The 20,000-nt window shown below is 36.3% G+C and overlaps 1 protein-coding gene and 1 long non-coding RNA gene across 2 annotated transcripts in view; one reads left to right on the top strand and one right to left on the bottom strand.

Annotated features, from left to right (window-relative positions):
- The window catches only part of LOC143019738 (uncharacterized), a 503,483-nt gene that overhangs the window by 387,971 nt on the left and 95,512 nt on the right, over positions 1-20,000 (bottom strand). The window contains exon 2 of the long non-coding RNA XR_012965859.1: positions 5,457-5,493. This is a non-coding gene — a long non-coding RNA (uncharacterized LOC143019738). The remainder of the gene's footprint in view (positions 1-5,456; positions 5,494-20,000) is intronic.
- Positions 8,235-20,000, top strand: part of LOC143019929 (uncharacterized) — a 79,973-nt gene continuing 68,207 nt past the window's right edge. The window contains exons 1-5 of the mRNA XM_076175914.1: positions 8,235-8,350; positions 10,774-10,956; positions 11,127-11,136; positions 16,126-16,251; positions 17,188-17,244. Of these exons, the coding sequence (XP_076032029.1) occupies positions 8,235-8,350; positions 10,774-10,956; positions 11,127-11,136; positions 16,126-16,251; positions 17,188-17,244 (492 nt within the window). The remainder of the gene's footprint in view (positions 8,351-10,773; positions 10,957-11,126; positions 11,137-16,125; positions 16,252-17,187; positions 17,245-20,000) is intronic.

Genomic DNA, 20,000 nt, shown 5'->3' with positions numbered 1-20,000 from the left:
GTGCATTAGCTTATCTCACTTGTTCTCGCGGAACCCTTGTGGACCTTTTCCGGAACCTTAGGGTTCCGAAGAACCCTGGTAGAGAAACGCTGGGTTAAATGAATCAACAAATATTGTTAGCAGAGTTAGAAGTTTTACAAGCTGAATAAAACGATCAGGGGGCTGCTATAGAAAATCTATGAGAAAATAACTGATCTGGACTAGTTAATATTAACAATGCAGAGGTAAGCAATGGACGCAAATGATCAACGTCCTTACTAATGGGAACGCGTTGTAGACTATAGACAATGGTCAAGTTCCTTTATTAAGAGAGATGCAACATGACGATACGATAAATGACCCAGGGATCCATTTTGTGGCCAAATCATTTCCGGTCGCTATTTGTTCTTGTTATCGATTCTTCGAACCTATTGTGTTTGTTTGCTGAATATACCGATTTGTTTTGCATTTGGAAATACCAACGGCCCTTTTATATAGAGAATTGCAACAACCCTAGACACGCCGCCATTTTGTGGCCATTCTGTGGAGTTGTCGCAGTTCTCTGTAAGTAGGGGCTAGACCAGTGTTTCACAAACTTTTCCAGTACGTGAACCCTTTTCAGTATTACCAAATCTGCCATGACTCCCCACCTAAGCTTTCTGAAAACGTATTAATTTTCAATATCGCGTATACATTACTTTCAACTTCATTAATCGCAGCAGAGAGCGAAATAACAAAAAAATCATATTACTGTTTATCACTGTTTGATAACAAGGAATGATCTGACAATACATTATAACGAGAAGGATGTATTTGCTTTTTTGATACAAGCAAATCAATACGCGGGTCTGTGTGCCTGAATGTACATACAGTTGGACCCTTTCAACTTTATTAATCACAGCAGAGAGCGAAATAACAAAAAATAGATATTACTGTTTATCACTGTTTAATAGCAAGGAATGATCTAACAATATATTTTAACGAGAAGGATGTATTTGCTTTTTTGATACAAGCAAATCAATACGCGGGTCTGTGTGCCTGAATGTACATACAGTTAGACCCTTCATGACCCTTTTTAGGGGTCATGACCCATAGTTTGGAAACCCCTGGATTAGACAATGGTAACCGCGAGGGGGTCTTATTGAGCTGAGGGTAAGACTGGTCAATCGAAAGTCGGGTCAGGTCGAAAGGGCAATTACTCAGTTCAGCCAGACCGTCTGACGTTCCTCTCACAAAAATCTGTAGAGCAACAACCCTACATACAGTATTGAAGGAAGGGTAGACTTGAGAAGGAGTAACTGGGCAAAGCGTTTATAGATTACTCTTGCCATGTTATTATTATTATTAATATATATACACACACACACACACACACACACATATATATATATGTATATATATATATAATATATATATATGTGTGTGTGTGTGTGTGTGTGTGTGTGTGTGTGTGTGTGTGTGTGTGTGTGTGTGTGTGTGTGTGTCTGCGTATACATATATATATATATATATATATATATATATATATATATACATACATATACATATATATATATATATAATTTTATTTATTTATTTACTTATTTACTTATTTTCTATGTATTCGTTTTATCTATTACATTCTGCTTCTGAGCATTAAGCCGCCCCGGGCTATCATCATTTGGCAAGGTGCCATTTGGTAGGCCTTATTGGACAAAGCTGGAAACCCTGTTCAGGGAATTTACCTTTATCTGAATTTCCTCCATACATACTCTAATAAATAGATTTACTATTTTTCTGACGACCTGGCTGTTTACACATTTTTTATTGTAAGAATCAAAACAAGAAACTACACAAAGTTCCTCATCGCTTGGAACAATCGAGGCAAGACCGGTTTCTGGTCCTTGGCAGGGCCTTGGTTGGTAGGTTTTTGCATGATTCATCCAGTCTTGTTCTTATTCACTTGTCCAGAACAGATGTCGTTTCCACGTAACCTTCTCCATCCGCACGTGAAAAGGTTTGCGCACAATGGTATGCTTCAGAGAGTTTGTTCGAGTTTAGACAACCATTTTCAGTCACTGAAAGTATGGGCTTTGAATTGATAAGGGCCCTCGTGAGTTTTGAGAACCATTTTCAGTCACTGAAAGTATGGGCTTTGAATTGATAAGGGACTTCATGAGTTTTGAGAACCATTTTCAGTCACTGAAAGAATGGGCTTTGAACTTATAAGGGACTTCATGAGTTTTGAGAACCATTTTCAGTCACTGAAAGAATGGGCTTTGAACTAATAAGGTCCTTCGTGAGGTGAGACGCCTATCAGACCATGGCTTGCCTCATGTCCTACAGCTACATTCATATGCTTTTTCCCAGTCCTTCTCAGCATTTCCTCGTTTCAAATATTTTTCATTAGTTCTCTTTTTTCCATGCATGTATATTGCTCCAGTACGAAATATATATTCAAATGACGGACTGATTATACTTATTATCGTTCCATCTGCTCCTTTATCCTCTCGTTTCTACACAGTTCCCTTCTTTGCGATTTTTATATCATCATCAATCATCTTATCATCATTTTATCATCATTTTATCATTATTATCATCATTTTATATCATTATTATCATCATTATTATCATCATAATTATTACTATTATTTATTTATATTTCATTTATTTTTTTAATGAATATTCAACCCACTCCGTATCCCCGCTTGTCTTTGCCTTCCTCGCCTTGCGTTTTGCTCTCGCCCTCTTTACTCTATACCAGTGGTTCCCAAACTTGGGAGAACACACCCCTATGGATCCGTATGGGAGTATACAAGGGGCGTGAAATAGTCTTTTCAAAAATCATTGTATAATAAGAACAATTAAATAATTCCAAGAACAAGTATCTGCAATTACATACGTGTAAAATATAATTCTATCATTCACCTCAACCCGTTTTCTACTAAGATATGTAAATAGATAAGAGGGAGGGAGGAGGGTGGAGGGGAGTGGAATATATAGGAAATGGAATGGGTGGGAGTGGTTTCTATGCCTTTTTCTTTTTGGCTACCCCCCGTGTAAGGGGAAAAAGCCTTTGGTATAAAAAGAATAGAAAAACTATTTCATATGAATACAATAAATGTAGGGAGGCAGGGCGTACGAGTCTACTGGAAGCAAATAGGGGACGTCATACGTAATAGTTTGAAAATCATTTCCATATGCTTCCAGGTATGCACGCCTCATTTCCGGCATCACCACAATCTCTTCTTCGTTCCACTAACGACTACATTTCCTTTTGTTCCCATTGTTTTCATCCCAAATACCTTGAAACACGTAAATTTTGTTCCACTTCCCCTCTCTCTTTCATCAGACCCCATACATTTCTCAGCTTTGCTTGGTGTTCATCCTCTCCTCTTCTCACTTTCAACACTTATCCACTTCATGTGAGAAATTCGCTAGTGAACAGCGACATCAATCAGATCATTTTTATGACCATCACGCATAGGACTCGAACCTACCGCCCTGACGCCAAGAGGCTCCTGAGGCAGTGTCTTAACCCACTCAGCCACTGATGGTTAAAACTCTCTGAATTCGGAACGCTACTGGTTCCTGAAATTAGGAAACTCGGGAACCAGTAGCGTTCCGAGTTCAGAGAGCTTTAACCATCAGTGGCTGAGTGGGTTAAGGCACTGCCTCAGGAGCCTCTTGGCGTCAGAGCGGTAGGTTCGAGTCCTATGCGCGATGGCCATACAAATTATCTAACTTATCTACTTCACTTCCCTTCTTCCTCCACCTTGCATCCACTCTCAATCCGCTCTTCCGCCAGGTGGTCAGACACTGTCACATTTACATCCAAAACTCTTCCAGTCATGCCTTTGTACACCACTACATAACCAAACCACTCCGGTCCGTGAATACTTGTTTACATACTTCTTCAACAATGTGTCCACTGTCATCTTTTCTCTCTCAATACACATCTTTTTTTTTTCTGGCACATCATACTTCCCTATTACTATACCAATGGCTCACCTCATAAGAACATAAGAATGGAGGAGGCTTCAGGAGACTATAAGACCTACACAAGGCAGTTCCATATCCCTTACCTCCTATCATCTCTATCCACAGATATCTAATTTCTCTTAAAACCCATTGTTTCAGAGCTCACTGCATGTTTACTAAATCTTTTCTATTCGTTTATTACTAAGTCTCTAGCATCTAGATCCCCAACACCTTTACATAGAGTACGTACCATGCATTAGAAATAAAATCTACTCTCCTTTTTTGTGAATATTTCATTTTATTATTTCTTTTTTCTATAAAAGAACTATATAAGTGCGAAGTGACAAGTCTTTGAAATGAAAATCACACCAAACACACTCATCTACCTTTCAATTAAATATCCCAAATCACTGTTGCTGATGTCTTAAATATCAAATCACATCTTATGCACACTTAGTTAAGCTATCAGATAACAAGTCATACGTTATGCATACTCTGATTTAACCTCTGCTTACATAATCTGAACCTCCAGTACATCATTCCATTTTACAGATATGAAACCCGCAAATCTTGCACTTCTTGGGGCCATTTGAGTTTAGAAATAAAACAAAAATATTTATACGAGTTATCCTGTGTAGAAAAAGCAGTCTAGGCCAGTATTTTGTTATTGCTCACGCTTTCCGAGCACAGGAAAAGACGAACAAGAAAAAAAGGGGGAATTACCCGGAGGATCCGAAAGGAGACGTTCTTGTTCCCGAGTGGACCGGTTTGTTTGTTTCTCTTTTATTCTTACACCCCATCCCACCCCGGGTATTAATAAGAGGAATTTATCAACCAAAGGCAACATTTCGTCTCTATAATACACTGCATCAAAAGAAACAGCTTATGAAGACGGAGTTTATCTTAGTAAAACGTTTCGTTTGTTATACAGGAAGATGTGGCAAGTCCTTTCTTACTTAGTTATTGTATATATTTATTGTATATGTATCTCATTTATTGTATATGTAATGCCTCTTTATTATACATGGGTACTTAATATCAACATACATTCATGGTAAACGTTTTGTATAAGTAGCCTATATAGTCATTACATTATATAAGTGCCCTATATACAATCATATAACCGATTATATATACGTCATTAGGCATACCCTACAAGCGTATGCGCTATTGTCAATTTTACGTGCCATAGCATTAAGTACTCATGTATAATAAGGAAGTATTACATATACAATAAAGGAGATATATATGCAATGAATATATGCAATAACTAAGTAAGAAAGGACACAAAGGATCCTGGAGAATGGGAGGATATGTCCCGTATCTTGCTATTTATTCCCAAATATGTGGACCATGACTATGTACTTGATAAAACTGAAACAACCGAAACATTGTACTATTCAAGACTCCGTCTTCACATAGCGTTTCTTTTGATAAACTAGTCATGTCAATTACATACATGTTACATTCAGTGAAAACACTTTCAACTTGGATTAAACTGAAAATATTATAGTTACCTCGTTTCCTAACTGTAGTAACACTATGGGATGATAACTGTAAAGAAAGTAAAGATATAGAATATAAATATATGCACGTTTAAATAACTCTACAATTACATTCGATAATAGAAACAATTAATCACCAAGGGCAACAGTTGAAAAAAAAAAAATCATAAATCGTAAAAAAAAAAAAAAAAAAAAATCACGACTATATATGTTACTCATATATATATATACACACAAACACACACACACACATATATATATATATATATATATATATATATATATATATATATATACACAAGCAGATACCATAGAGCTATACACCTATAGTCATGATTTCATTCATGGGGAAAATTATGAAAACAATCACAGAATAAGCCATAGAACGTCACTTGTAGAGTAACTGTCTAATAAATGACAGCCAGACATAAACACTATGACAAAAAAAAAGTGTAAATTTGATATAGCTGGACTTTGAAAAAGCTTTTGATACTGTTCCATACGAAAGACTACTAACTAAACTTATTAAGCACGGCCTAAGAAGTATCTTATTAAGGTAGGTTAGAAACTGGTTGAATGATTGTAAGCAGAGATTTGTCCTGAGAGGTGAAAAGGTCAATTGGAAAGATGTCACGAGTGGAGTGCCTCAAGGTTACGTTCCAGGACCACTTCTATTGTCGTAAACAATACGAATGAAATTGACTGTGGACTAAATCTGACTTCAAAGTTTAATTATACTAAGCTACGAGAAATAACAAATGTCTCGTTCAAAATTACCAGATAAGGAAACAGAAAAAATCTATCAAAAGAAGCACCATGAGCCTTTATTAGCTCGACGTTTCGCTTTTTACAGATTTATCATGTCTTCTTTCCTACGTAAGGGGACGGAGAGGGGGGGTCGCCGAATTTATGAAGCGGCCTTGCTGTCGATGTGCTGTGTCTTGCGACACTGCTTCTCACCCAGGGCGGTGGACAGGATGCATGGATGACCCGTCATCCAGGAGGTGCCAAGATGAGAGGGAGGGAAAAGGGTGGAGGGGAGTGGAATATATAGGAAATGAAATAGGTGGGAATGGTTTCTATGCCTTTTTCTTTTTGGCTACCCCCCGGTGTAAGGGGGGAAAAGCCTTTGGTATATGTATGTATGTATCATGTACTTGATAAAGCTGTAATAATCGAAACTGCGAATTAATATAGACTCCGCCCTTACATCGTGTTCCCTTTGAAAGATTGTTGTCGGAAACTGCCAACTACCAACTACAAACAGAATAAATGCAAAAAAGACAACTTTACGAGTCAAACAATGAATTTCCTAACTATTGTTAAAAAAAAAGCCAACTGCTAACTACAAACAGAATAAATGCAAAAAAGACAACTTTACGAGTCAAACAATGAATTTCCTAACTATTGTTAAACTCGTGCAATGACCTAAAGGTTTTTGAAAAGGACTTTTGGGATAAAACATAACTGAAAATGAACTATATTGATAAATAAAAAAAAAGCCAAGTGCCAACTACAAACAGAATGAATGCAAAAAAGACAACTTTACGAGTTAAACATAATCAATTTCCTAACTATTGTTAAACTCGTTTTTTAATGACCTAGAGGTTTTTGAAAAGGACTATTGGGATAAAACATAACTGGAAATGAACAATATTGATAAATAAAAAATAAGCCAACTGCCAACTACAAACCGAAAAACATTGCAAAAAAGACAAGTTTACAAGAAATTTAAGAATATTGAATTTCCTAACGATTGTTAAGGTCATGCAATGACTTAAAGGTATTTGAAAAAGACATTTGGGATAAAACATGACAATTGAAAATAAACATTATTAATAAATCAAAATAAAATTCAAAGTAAGCCAACAGTAAGCCAGAGTTTTGAAAATTATCAGGAATTATATTGGATCAATTATGTATGGCAAATGTCAACTTTAGTATTCAGATGAAGGTATGTGTAACTCTAAAACAGCTATTATAGATCTGTATTCATAAACAAAACATTTTCGAAGCAAATTAATATTTGATTCATATGTTACACTTGGCAAAAATCTAATCAGTACCTTAAATATGACAAAAGAAAACATCTGAAGATGTTTAGATTTTTTTATACATCACAATTGAGATGCCCAAGAGAATGGAAATTAACAAATATTACTCAGATTCTCAAAAAAGAATGAAAAACAGAATCAACAGAACTACAAGGTTGACCTCGATCATCATCAATATTAATAATGAAGAAGAACAAGAAGAGGAAGAAGAAGAAGACCAAGAACAAGAAGAACAAGACGAAGAACAAGACGAAGAACAAGACGAAGAACAACAAGAACAACAACAACGACAACAACAACAAGAACGACAACAACAACAAGAACGACAAGAACAAGAAGAAGAACAAGAACAAGAACAAGAACAAGAAGAAGAAGAAAAACAAGAAGAAGAACAAGAACAAGAAGAACAAGAAGAACAAGAAGAAGAACAAGAAGAAGAACAAGAAGAAGAACAAGAAGAAGAACAAGAAGAAGAACAAGAAGAAGAAGAAGAAGAACAAGAAGAAGAACAAGAAGAAGAAATGATGATGATGATGATGATAATGAAAAGAACACATGGTTCGAAATTATAATTGCAATTGCCGAGGATGACAAAAAAAAAAAAATCATGTAAGCTTATTTCCATTGTGGTCCTCATTGGAAGACTAATTGAAATTATTATAAAAGATGCGAGGAAACATTACTTAAGAGAGCAACAGTCCATGACAATTACACACAGCACGTTTTCTGACGTAATATGCCGAATAACCCATTTTCTTTTAATCTCCCATCATGTGTGACGCAATCAGAAGCGTACTGGTTTCGTATCTTCTCAGTCGAGGATTCGAGTCCCACACTTTTCTTCGATTTCCAGTATTGACTAGCAAAGGTGACGGCTTCGGCCGCAGCTACACTCCTTCTGGCGTTGATTCCTCACCTTTTTCTTGAGGTATATTCTCAGCCAGACCAGTGATCATTCTAGAAACTGACCCTTGAATTCTTTTGATTTTACTTGAATCATTCTCTTTGTGTCCGCTACGCCACTACTGCATATTCCAATGTGAGACAGATAAGTTTTAATTTAATTCTATTTTATCTTATTTTATTTTTTATTTTATTTTTTCAATATATTTTCTATAGGATGAAATTTCATTCTTATGTTCATCAACAGTTCGTATCTCTCCAGATATTTTGTTTATGTTTTTATTGCGACGATAGTCAACCAGATGATTTTCCTTTTCTTCGTAATCAGTTCAGCTTTCAGTGTGTAATTCTTTGGTGGCTTCTTGTTCCTTTGGCTCGTTTCCAATTTATTTTGCGTCTTTTTATAATTAATTCACTTTTCAATTTCAGATTATATTCACAATCTATCTAGAACCTCCTGCATCAATCTGTTAGACTTACAGCTTTTCATTCTTTCCATGTATCTGAGCATTGTCAGCAAATAAATTAACGTGTGAATATATCAAGAATGTTACTGGCGCCAGTACAGAGTCCTATGGTACCCACTTGTCACTTTTCTCTGATCCGAAATCTCCCGCAAATCACTATCCTTCAGAAACTCGTTCGCTCATTCCAGTATATTTCCTTTGAGGCTTTTAAGATTTTGAAATTTCTACACTGATCTTTCATGTACCACATTACCGAAAATTCTCTCCAGGACTAAATGTACACGATCTATCCAATCCTCTTTTTCATGTTGCATATCAACCGCTCTCAAATAAAAACATAACAGGTGCGCTACACATGACCTTCCAATCTTGAATAACCAATTGGCTGTCTTTCAGAATTTACTTCCTCTACAAGTATTTTATCCCTTTCTCACAATTTTTCACACATTTTGGTTGTCCAAATTAAGGATATTGATCTATAGTTCAAATATTTCACTCTCTTTCCTCCTTTATAAATTGGTGTCACATTCGTCATCTTCCACTCCTTTGTCAACCTTCCTTCTTCCAATGAAGACAAGATTAACTGGTGCATTTTGTCCATCAACTATACTTGGCACTTTTTAATTTCTATGATTTCTAGAAGTTTATTTACTGTGCATTCTTCCTGTCATATACTGTTTAATGCATATTCTCTGACTACAGCCTTCTCTTTTTCGAAATCCTCTTCTTTGTTGAGTACCGAATGGAATTGTTCATTCATTACTTCAGCTCGACTTTTGATTCCTTATACACTTTTTTAACGTTTATCTTATTATCTTACCATTTCCAAAATTGTAAGATTGCTTGGGTTCATCTTCTTATTTGGTAATTTCACCCTTTTTCAAAGTGCTTTTCTTCCTTTTTTATTATTATCACTTGTTCGTATCTTCAGCTTGATTTCTGGCTTCCTTATACACTGTTACTTTAATATTTATCTTAGCATTACCTTCCACTTTCAAGATTATAGAATAACTTGGGTTATTTTTTTCATTTGTTAATTGCACCTTTTACAAAGAGCTTTTCTCCCTCAGCTTCGATTATCACTTATTCGTGTTTGGTAGTATTTTATTTTCTTTATTCTTCTTTTTCCCTATTTCTCCCAGACCTCGTCTGTCTTTTGTTTTGTTTTTTACTCAAGTTTTGTTCCATCAGTCATTTTTTTTGTGATTTTTCCCACTAATTTTTGGTAGTTTGTCCATCCTTATGTTGTGTGTGTCTGTGTGTGTGTGTGTGTGTGTGTGTGTGTGTGTGTGTGTGTGTGTGTGTGTGTGTGTGTGTGTGTGTGTGTGTGTGTGTGTGTGTGAGTGTGTGTGTGTGTATCTGTGTGTGTGTGTGTGTCTGTGTGTGTCTCTGTGTGTGTCTCTGTGTGTGTGTGTGTGTGTGTGTGTGTGTGTGTGTGTGTGTGTGTGTGTGTGTGTGTGTGTGTGTGTGTGTGTGTGTGTGTGTGTGTGTGTGTGTGTGTGTGTGTGTGTGTGTGTGTGTGTGTGTGTGTGTGTTTGTGTGTATTTTACAAATCCGTATGATTTCATGTCGCAAGCAAAACCAGTAATATACTGTCATTGAAATACCTTTCAAAGGAGTCGAGTCTTGAAGATTTTCCTGCTAGGAAATCCCTGCCAACCTTTGCTCCTTCCATTTTCTCGTTTCATTGTTATGCATTTTGACTACGATGTTGACGTGTTTGTTCCGATTGTCGCCAGTCAACATTTCTCAAGGGGACTGAACATTTCTCAATTAACCATTTGTCATCAACATTTGGTTCATGAATTCATCATTTTACCATTAATTTATTCTTTTCAGTCGTGGAAGACACTTTGCTACAATCCAAGAATAAACAGATTTAATAACCATTAGTAATGGGAACAGTCATCAGCCTAGTACATTCGAGACACGCTCACCATGCTGGCTTCAGGAACAGGCTTCAGTAGCCGTGAAGGTCACCTTGCCAAGGCTTAAGCGTTCAGACCTCCAAGCGGAGCTGAAGCGACAGGCTAGCGGCAGCCAACTCGACAACAGATGGCAGCAGATCGACAACAGACCGCAGGACCAGTAAGCAGTCAGTGTTACATTGGCTTTGGGGATCTTTATGTAGAACTCACGAGTATCAAACAGAACTGCATAAGGCTCTAGCTAACGGTAAACTACTATGTCTCGAGAGTGCTGACTGTCATCCTGGCCTTGCTGATATTTTTTGTTTGATTTTTTATATCTTGCCTCAGAATCAAGTCGGTCAGTGTGTAGGCCTCGGGGGCGGCGGCAGACAGAGGCAAGAATGTGCTTCCTCATCCTGGCAAGAAACTCGCATAAAAATCACTTTAGGATCACATCCACCACATCACCAAAAAAAATAAATAGATAAACAAAAATAAATAAATAAACAAATAAATACCCCGTAAATGAATAAATAGATAAATAAATAATAGTAATAATACTAATATAAAAATAGTAAATGTAAGAAAGGATTATCTTTGTTCGATAAGATAATCTGATGATAACCAAATGCAACATATTAGTTCATCTTCAAAAAATAAATAAATAAAAATAGATAAATAAATTAATAGTAATGATAATAGTAATAATAATATAGAAAATTTAGTAAATGTAAGAGAAGATTATCTTTGTTGAATACAATCATCTGAGGATAATCAAATGCAACATATTAGTCCATCTTCATACTTAAGGAGTTGAATCCCCATCTAGTACAGGCCATCATGTGATTACCAAAATACACGTGTAGGTCGATTTTCACACTTAGAAAGCCAATTAAAGCAACTCTGTTCAGTTTTGGTCTACAGCCAACTTCGAACCAAGGAAAGTGAAATTGTTATTCCACGTAATATTGAGAAATGAAGTAACACGTGAACACTAGACACAACGGTATATGGAAAATCAACAAACCCTTACGGTGGCGGCATACGAGGAATTTCTTACTAGCATGCTACTTTCTTTTGCTACTTGCTTTTGCTACTTGTTTTTGCTACTTGCTTTTGCTACTTGCTTTTGCTACTTGCTTTTGCTGGTTACTTTTGCTACTTGCTTTTGCTACTTGCTTTTGCTACTTTGTTCGAGTAGAAACGACTTCATTTACGATCTTTTGTTTTTCAAATTTTCAAATGTCACATTACTCTCGCGTCACAGAGTAAGAAGCTGAACGACGAACTAAGAGAAATTAAACTTATACAAATGTTAGACACTTTGTTGAGATGTTCTTACGAAAATCTAACATATAGTAACTGAGGTAGTTTCTACTCAAAGTAACATTATCAAATAACATGCTAGCCTAATGTTACGCCACCATTACGCTACATTTCCCAAATATTGCTGTATGGCTAAAACGACTTCAAACTTAGTTGACATCACTCCAATAGTCTGATAATGTACGAAAAATACATCCGTACAAGATAAAATTCAAAAACGAGAATCCTGAAGCAGCTAACGTAATCTTTACACAGGGTAATGACGATGGCAAGCATCGTTATCAGTACTGAATGAATGCAGAGTATTTGGTGGTTCTATCCAAGTGTTCATCATCTCGGAGACTTGCCCGAACCTACATAGGACCTCTGCAATGCATTATTTATCAAAAGCCAACACTCCTCTACGCCTTGATCCATAGCCTTACTTTATGGGACAACCTTACCTAACCCAACATAAGCTAGTCTAACCTAATCTAACCTAACATAAGCTAATCTAACTTAAGCTAATCTAACCTAAGCTAGTCTAACCTAAGCTAATCTTACTTAAGCTAATCTAACCAAAGCTAATGTAACCTAAGCTAATCTAACTTAAGCTAATCTAACCTAAGCTAGTCTAACCTAAGCTAATCTTACTTAAGCTAATCTAACCAAAGCTAATGTAACCTAAGCTAATCTAGAACCTAACTTAATCGAACCTAACTTAATCGAACCTAACCTAACCGAACCTAACTTAACCGAACCGAACTTAACCGAATCGAACCGAACCTAACTTAACCGAACCGAACTTAAACGAACCGAACTTAAACGAACCGAACTTAACCGAACCGAACTTAAACGAACCGAACTTAACCGAACCGAACTTAACCGAACCGAACTTAACCGAACCGAACTTAACCGAACCGAACTTAACCGAACCGAACTTAACCGAACCGAACTTAACCGAACCGAACTTAACCGAACCGAACCGAACTTAACCTAACCGAACCGAACCTAACCTAATTTAACCTAATCTAATTTAACCTAACCTAACCCAACCTAACTAAACAGCCTAAGCTAACCTAACTTAACCTAACCCTTTTCACCCTAAACACAGTAAATGACGCTGAAGTAAGTGTATTGGAGAGTTTGCCTGGATCAATTTGTTTGTCAAATCAGTTTACCAGTCTTGGATGGCAAAGCATTTTATTGGTTCTAGATTTTTTTTTTTAAGTTCGGCCCATTGTCCTAAGTGGCCAATGATTTATTACTACTGAACTATATATATATATATATATATATATATATTTATATATATATATATATATATATATATATATATATAAATATATATATATATATATATATATATATATATGTGCGTGTGTGTGTGTGTGTGTGTGTGTGTGTGTGTGTGTGTGTGTGTGCTTGTGTGTTGTGTGTGCGTGTGTGTGCGTGTGTGTGTGTGTGTGTGTGTGTGTGTGTGTGTGTGTGCGTGTGTGTGTGTGTGTGTGTGTGTGTGTGTGTGTGTGTTTGCGCCCGCGCGCGCCCGCGTCGGCGAATTTGTCTCAAGGTGTATCTAAGCTAGCCTTTCGCCCTGCTATGGCAAAACAAAACAAAACAAAATAAATGAATAAATAGATAAAAAATGCAACTCACCCCCCAAGGGACTTCTTGCGTATCCAGTTGACCTTCTACTATCCAAACGCAAGAATTGTTGCCAACTAGAACCTTAAAACGCCAATTACTCATATTCCCCTTCCTTCTACTGCCTTATAACATTCCCCGTCACGAATAAAATTTTCATTTCAAACGAGAACATTTCCTTCTTTAAAGTTCATTTTGATAGTAAGCGGAAGCTAAAGGCGATATCATATTGGGCTATTTTTTCCTCCAACTAATCGGCGATACCGCCTACCTCGAGCACTTTTTCCGTCGTAAAATTACTGTGGCAAACTATTTGGTTTTCTCAGCAATTTGTTTAGAATGTTATTTGATATACTGGATGAAAATTATTTTCCTTCAGCATATTACATTCCTTCCCGAGAGTCGGAGGAAAAATAGCCTAGTGGGATAACGCCTTGACATTCTGATATGTACAGTCATGAACAAAAGTTATGACCCACACTACAATTATCACGTCAATATGATTTTCTTTTGTCGACTACGTATTATATTTCCCTCCGTTTATCTAGCTTATTTAGGTAATTTTCTAGAATAGATTTAAAAAAAATGGCAGATTAATTATCATTAAAAAAAATCTGGGTGGTTCAAAAGTTAAATATAGCCATATATTTCGATCACTTTCTGTGGTCCTCTTCAGCAGATAAGTACACAGAAAGTGGCCAAAATATAAGGATATATTTATTTCTAATCTTATTTTCCGATATTGGAAGACAAGTCTTATTTTACTGATGTCCTACGACATAACTCTTTTGTAACTGTATGTTGTCATTTTACACATCTTTCCAATATTGATTGATTGATTGATTTGCTTTTTGTGCCCCAATATAATAGTCATATGGAGCCGCTACAAGATATTAAATGTAACAAAGATGGTAGGCTGAAACATTTACATTACAGATGAAATATAGAAATTCTAAAAACCACTAAAAAGTGCTCAAAGCGAGAACGTACAAAGGGGAAATCGGGTGAGCATGTATTAGAATCAGAATAAACACATTCAAAAATAGATCTATAATTTCTTAAAAAAAAAAAAAAAGTTCTCTATGAACTTGAGGCCTTTCCGGTATGGGAATTTCAGAAGAAAATTATTCATTTAAGAATATATCTAACCTTTGGATGAAGTGGATTTCCCTGCCCCCAGGTAAATGATCTCACTATACGGTATACAAAAATAGAACATAAGAACGATACCTTCAAGTTAAAAGACAGTAACTCATAAACAGCGAATGCTTTCCCCGAGTTGATTAAAATCGCCTTGCGATAGGCAAACGAATACATATGAACGACCTCTATCGTGTCTGGATAAATAGAAATGAACTGTAAACATTAAACCAGTGCTCCTCGATCTTTTTCCGTCCATTTCCTCTCTCATGAACTCCAACACTAGTGTGGCTCACTTTCATTTTTTCTCTCAAATCTCACCCCGCTTAAAAAGGAGAAAAATAAATAGATAAATAAATAAAATAAGTAAATGAATAGATAAATAAAAATAATTATAAAATGTTGATGAAGAGAAACATTTTGCTTTATTATAAAGTTGACGATTATGATTATTTTGTATCTCTTCTGCCAGGAAAGGGTAATGGAGTTTATATTATACATATATATATATAGATATATATATACATACATATATATATATATATATATACATATATATATATACACATATATTCAGATTCCTCACATTACATGTTAATGTATAATTTGTAACAGCAGACCAAGGCTGCTCCTAAACGCTTGTCATGGCTCCCATAGGTTGAGAATCGCAACTTAAAACAGTGGACGCTTACTCGTAGCTGAATAAAATTGCTTGGCAGTAGTCAGAAAGAAACATGCAAGATTTCTCTTGTCCATGGAAACCCCGTTCGGGTTTTCAGTTCCCTCTCCCTCTGGTTGAATAAAGTCGCAGTGGATTCATACAACTATAGCCACTCAAGTCAACTGGAACTTGAAGACCTAGACAGTGCAATGTAGGCCTTATGGTCTCTTGCAGATTCCTCCATAATTATGTACTTGTGTTCTCCACCTTTTGAGTCCCTGTGATGTCTTCAGGTAGACACCCGATCCAACTTCAGTCAGAGTTATTTCCTACGTGAGTAGAGTCAACATACAATAGGCAGGTCACGTGACCATAGAGCTTCAGTTGACGTCTGATGATAAGACATGTATACTGGCCCGTCCCGATATAAACGAGTATTTCGTAGTTTTATATTCGGTCGTTACGATCTTCTGTACAGACTTGATGCTGAAGGATACAATTGCAACTTCACTGCCTTAGTGAGACTCGAACTCATACATCCTCGTAGCAAGACAATAGTCTCAAGGCCTTTGTTAATGTGGATTCCCTTCTGAACAGGTCCTCAGGGGTTCTAGACGTTCTGTCGAGATCATAACTGTTGGGATTCCCCGACGTCGAGTGGTTTCCAAGTCAGACGCCCCGGATACGTCTGCCTCCACAGGATCCCTCGCTGAATGCGAGAGAGTGCATAGAGTTTAAAAAAAACTGCATCGCAATGCATAGCATTTGCAAACACCATCTAAGATAAAGACTAAAAATTCCTGGAGTTTTAGTAATGAAGATTCATATAGTTTAGGATCCATTTCTACATGTATGGGTAATGTTTTTCAAATGATATTCCACCTTGAGGAAACAAACTTCATGTTTCTATTGTTTCCTGATTAATTTTGGTATTACTTAATTGGGGCAAACAGTAGCCCAGTGGATACCGTGGCGAACTCATTACCAGGTGGTCGTGAGTTCGATTCCCGGGACCCGCTGTAGGCTATGTCGCGTTGGTTACCGACAGGCCTGGACAGGTGAGGAGGCGACCCAATATAGACACACACACACAAAAAAAAAAAAAAAAAAAAAAAAAAAAAAAAAAAAAAAAAAAAAAAAAAAAAAAAAAAAAAAAAAAAAAAAAAAAAGCGGCTTACCACACCTAACAGGGTTTTCCTGTACCAAGGGCTTACCACATCCCACTACGTAGGAGTGGTATGATAAGTTAATATTCACAGCTGGGCGCGTTCCTCGGTGCGGTGTCCTGAGCAAAGTCATGCTAGTCAGGACACTGAGGAACGCACATAGGAACGCACCAAGGAACGCGCCCAGGTCTGTAATAATATTCCCTGGGATTTGTAGCTATTCAGTCATTTATTCGCGTACAGGTCTGCGTTAACATCAACAGTCAGGACACTGAGGAACGCACATAGGAACCCACCAAGGAACGCGCCCAGGTCTGTAATAATATTCCCTGGGATTTGTAGCTATTCAGTCATTTATTCGCGTACAGGTCTGCGTTAACATCGACAGTCAGGACACTGAGGAACGCACATAGGAACGCACCAAGGAACGCGCCCAGGTCTGTAATAATATTCCCTGGGATTTGTAGCTATTCATTCATTTATTCGCGTACAGGTCTGCGTTAACATCGACAGTCAGGACACCGAGGAACGCACCAAGGAACGCGCCCAGGTCTGTAATAATATTCCCTGGGATTTGTAGCTATTCAGTCATTTATTTGCGTATAGGTCTGCGTTAACATTGACAGTCTAGACTGATTCTTCCCAACTGTTGCGAGTTCGTTTGAATAGAAACAACTTCAGATAAATCTTTCGTTTTTCTCAATCTTCAAATGTCAAATTACCTTTGCATCATATATTAAGACACTGAATGGCGAAATGAAAGGAGTTATAACTTTACGAATGTTAGACACTTTGTTAAAGTGTTCTTTTGGAGGTCTAGAATGTGGCAAACAAACGGTGGCATTCTTACAAAAAATTCTTTCCTTATATAAATCCTTGGAAGGGAAAGATTTATATAAGGAATTTTTTTTTTTAAGAATACCACCGTAAGAATGTTACGGTGATATTCTTAAAAAAATCTTCCCATATATAAATATTATATGAATCTTGGAGGGAAAGATTTATATAAGATTTATATATGAAAATCTTTTTTTAAGAATACCACCGTAAGATTCTTATGGTTGTATTCTTAAAGAAATCTTTCCTTATATAAATCTTTCCCTTCCAAGGACTTATACAAGATTTATATACAAGGAGAGACTTTTTTGCAAGAATCCCACCGAAAGTCTTCTTCTATTCAAATTCACAGCATCAGACTCGTTTGGTGCAAACGCAGTCTCAACTTAGCGTATGCAGGTGACACACAAGACGTATAGTGTGTTTTCTCTTCCTTTCAACGGAACGTTTTCTATTTCCGTCTTGATGTCAAGTAAACCGTTTGCAAGACGCTCTGAAATATAGTTAAGCACATAAGTTCCTCGACACTTTCTGGAGGGTATTCTTAGTATTCTGGCAACAAAGAACAAACCAGCCTCAACTCTTTGTTATGAATCAGAAGGCGAGATATCTTGTTTACATTTGGGAAACTGTAATGTTATAACACATTTGTAAATGTACACTTTAAACCTATTACAGGAGAAATAATATCAGTACAGGAGATCCGTATATTTCGACTACTATCTGTGGTCCTCTTCAGCAGAATGGTTACAAGAAGATAGAGTGCAAGTACTCCTCACTACCTCATACCTGTACTCCATCTTCTTGTAAACATTCTGCTGAAGAGGATTACAGATAGTAGTCGAAATATACGGATCTCCTGTACTTCTGATATCATTTCTCCGATAGTTGGTTTAAAGTGTTGTTCACTTCTTTTAATAAACTAAAAACCCACTGTTGATTAGATTAAGAAAGGAAATCGTTATTTCCTTTCTTTTCTTAATCCAATCAACAGTGGGTCTCTAGTGTATTTACTAATGTGTTACGACATTACTTGGCAGTGATCTGTTAATAAGGTTATCACTGGCAGGAGATTATTCAGTTACACGTGAGTTCGAACGCTTTTGATATTAATAAATGGTTCTAAATCGCCGAACTTGTTTTCCCCCACTTTACTGTACAATGGAACCGCTCAATAGGCAGCAGACCAACTGTGAGAACTATGGAAAGTAAAGGACATTCGAATGGTTCCTCTTCATTTTTCTCTCAAACCCCAATCGGCAAAAAAAGTTAAAAGAAAATAATAATAATAAAATAATAATAATAAAATAATAAAATAAAAAGATAATAAAGATATAAAAAATGAAATAAAATAATGAAATAATAAAAACAAAATAATAAAATAACGATAATAAAATTCTGATGAAGAGAAGTACTGCATTTATATTAAAGTTGACAATCATAATTATCTTCTTATATGATAGATTTTTGTGATATGATTAATTTACACCCCTAGACTACATTATATAGAAATGTATAACTTGTAACAGCAGACCATGATCCCAGGTTGAGAACTACTGGTACAGGCTGACTGCTCTGTCTCGATAAATTATTGTCAAACACTAAGATCCAAAACCGAAGCAAAATGTCAACTTAAACAAGATGGTGTAATGCCTGCCATTTATTTCATACTATTTATTTATTTATTTGTTATCATTTGTCAGTTTGTTTATCATTATTTCCATGATTATCATTTATCATTATTTATCTGTCAGTTTATTATTATCTATTTACCTGTTTATTTAACTTTACCTATTCGTTTACTTATAATTTTTATTCATCATTAATATATATTTCTTTTGCATCCGACCAACTTATGGACCAAAAGGTCTCCTGTCAGCATGCTCCTCCTTTGTAATCCTTTGTGATGACCCTTCATCGAGATAAAAATAAATAACTAGATAAATAAATAAATAAATAAAAATATAAAATCAGGCTAACGCTGGACTGACTCCTTTGCTATGATTTATCATTACTGGTGGTGATCTGGTAAACACAAGGAGATTCTATTCAGCATTGGGTAGGATCCCTTATCAAAGAGGTTAAAGGCGATAATTTTTATCGTCTATGTATTTATCCAATTATCTATGAACTTATTTATTTACTGATTTATTTCTCTATTTCTCTACTCTTTCACTTTTTGCCCCTATTTCTAGTAAGAGGTGCTACTGAACTGAGCAAAGTAATCTGGTGACAGCTAGAATGGAAAAAAAAAAAATACTATCGGTACAGAAGAAATTATTCGAGAAAGCCCACAAGCCTTCCGATATCGACGGGGAGCCACGGGAATGAATTAGTTGGGTTGTAGCCAGTATAAAGGAAATAAACTCTTCTGCTAGGATTCGAACCCTTGCCTGAGCGGCTTGCGTCTTTACGGTCATTGTCTTGTAAAGACGCAAGCCGCTCAGGCCAGGGTTCGAATCCCAGCAG

This window comes from Oratosquilla oratoria, chromosome 38 (genome assembly GCF_046742065.1).
Source record: "Oratosquilla oratoria isolate Oo_2021 chromosome 38, ASM4674206v1, whole genome shotgun sequence".
Taxonomy (NCBI): domain Eukaryota; kingdom Metazoa; phylum Arthropoda; class Malacostraca; order Stomatopoda; family Squillidae; genus Oratosquilla; species Oratosquilla oratoria.
The sequence above is the reverse complement of the archived record's forward strand: the minus strand, read 5'-3'. Positions and strand labels throughout refer to the sequence as shown.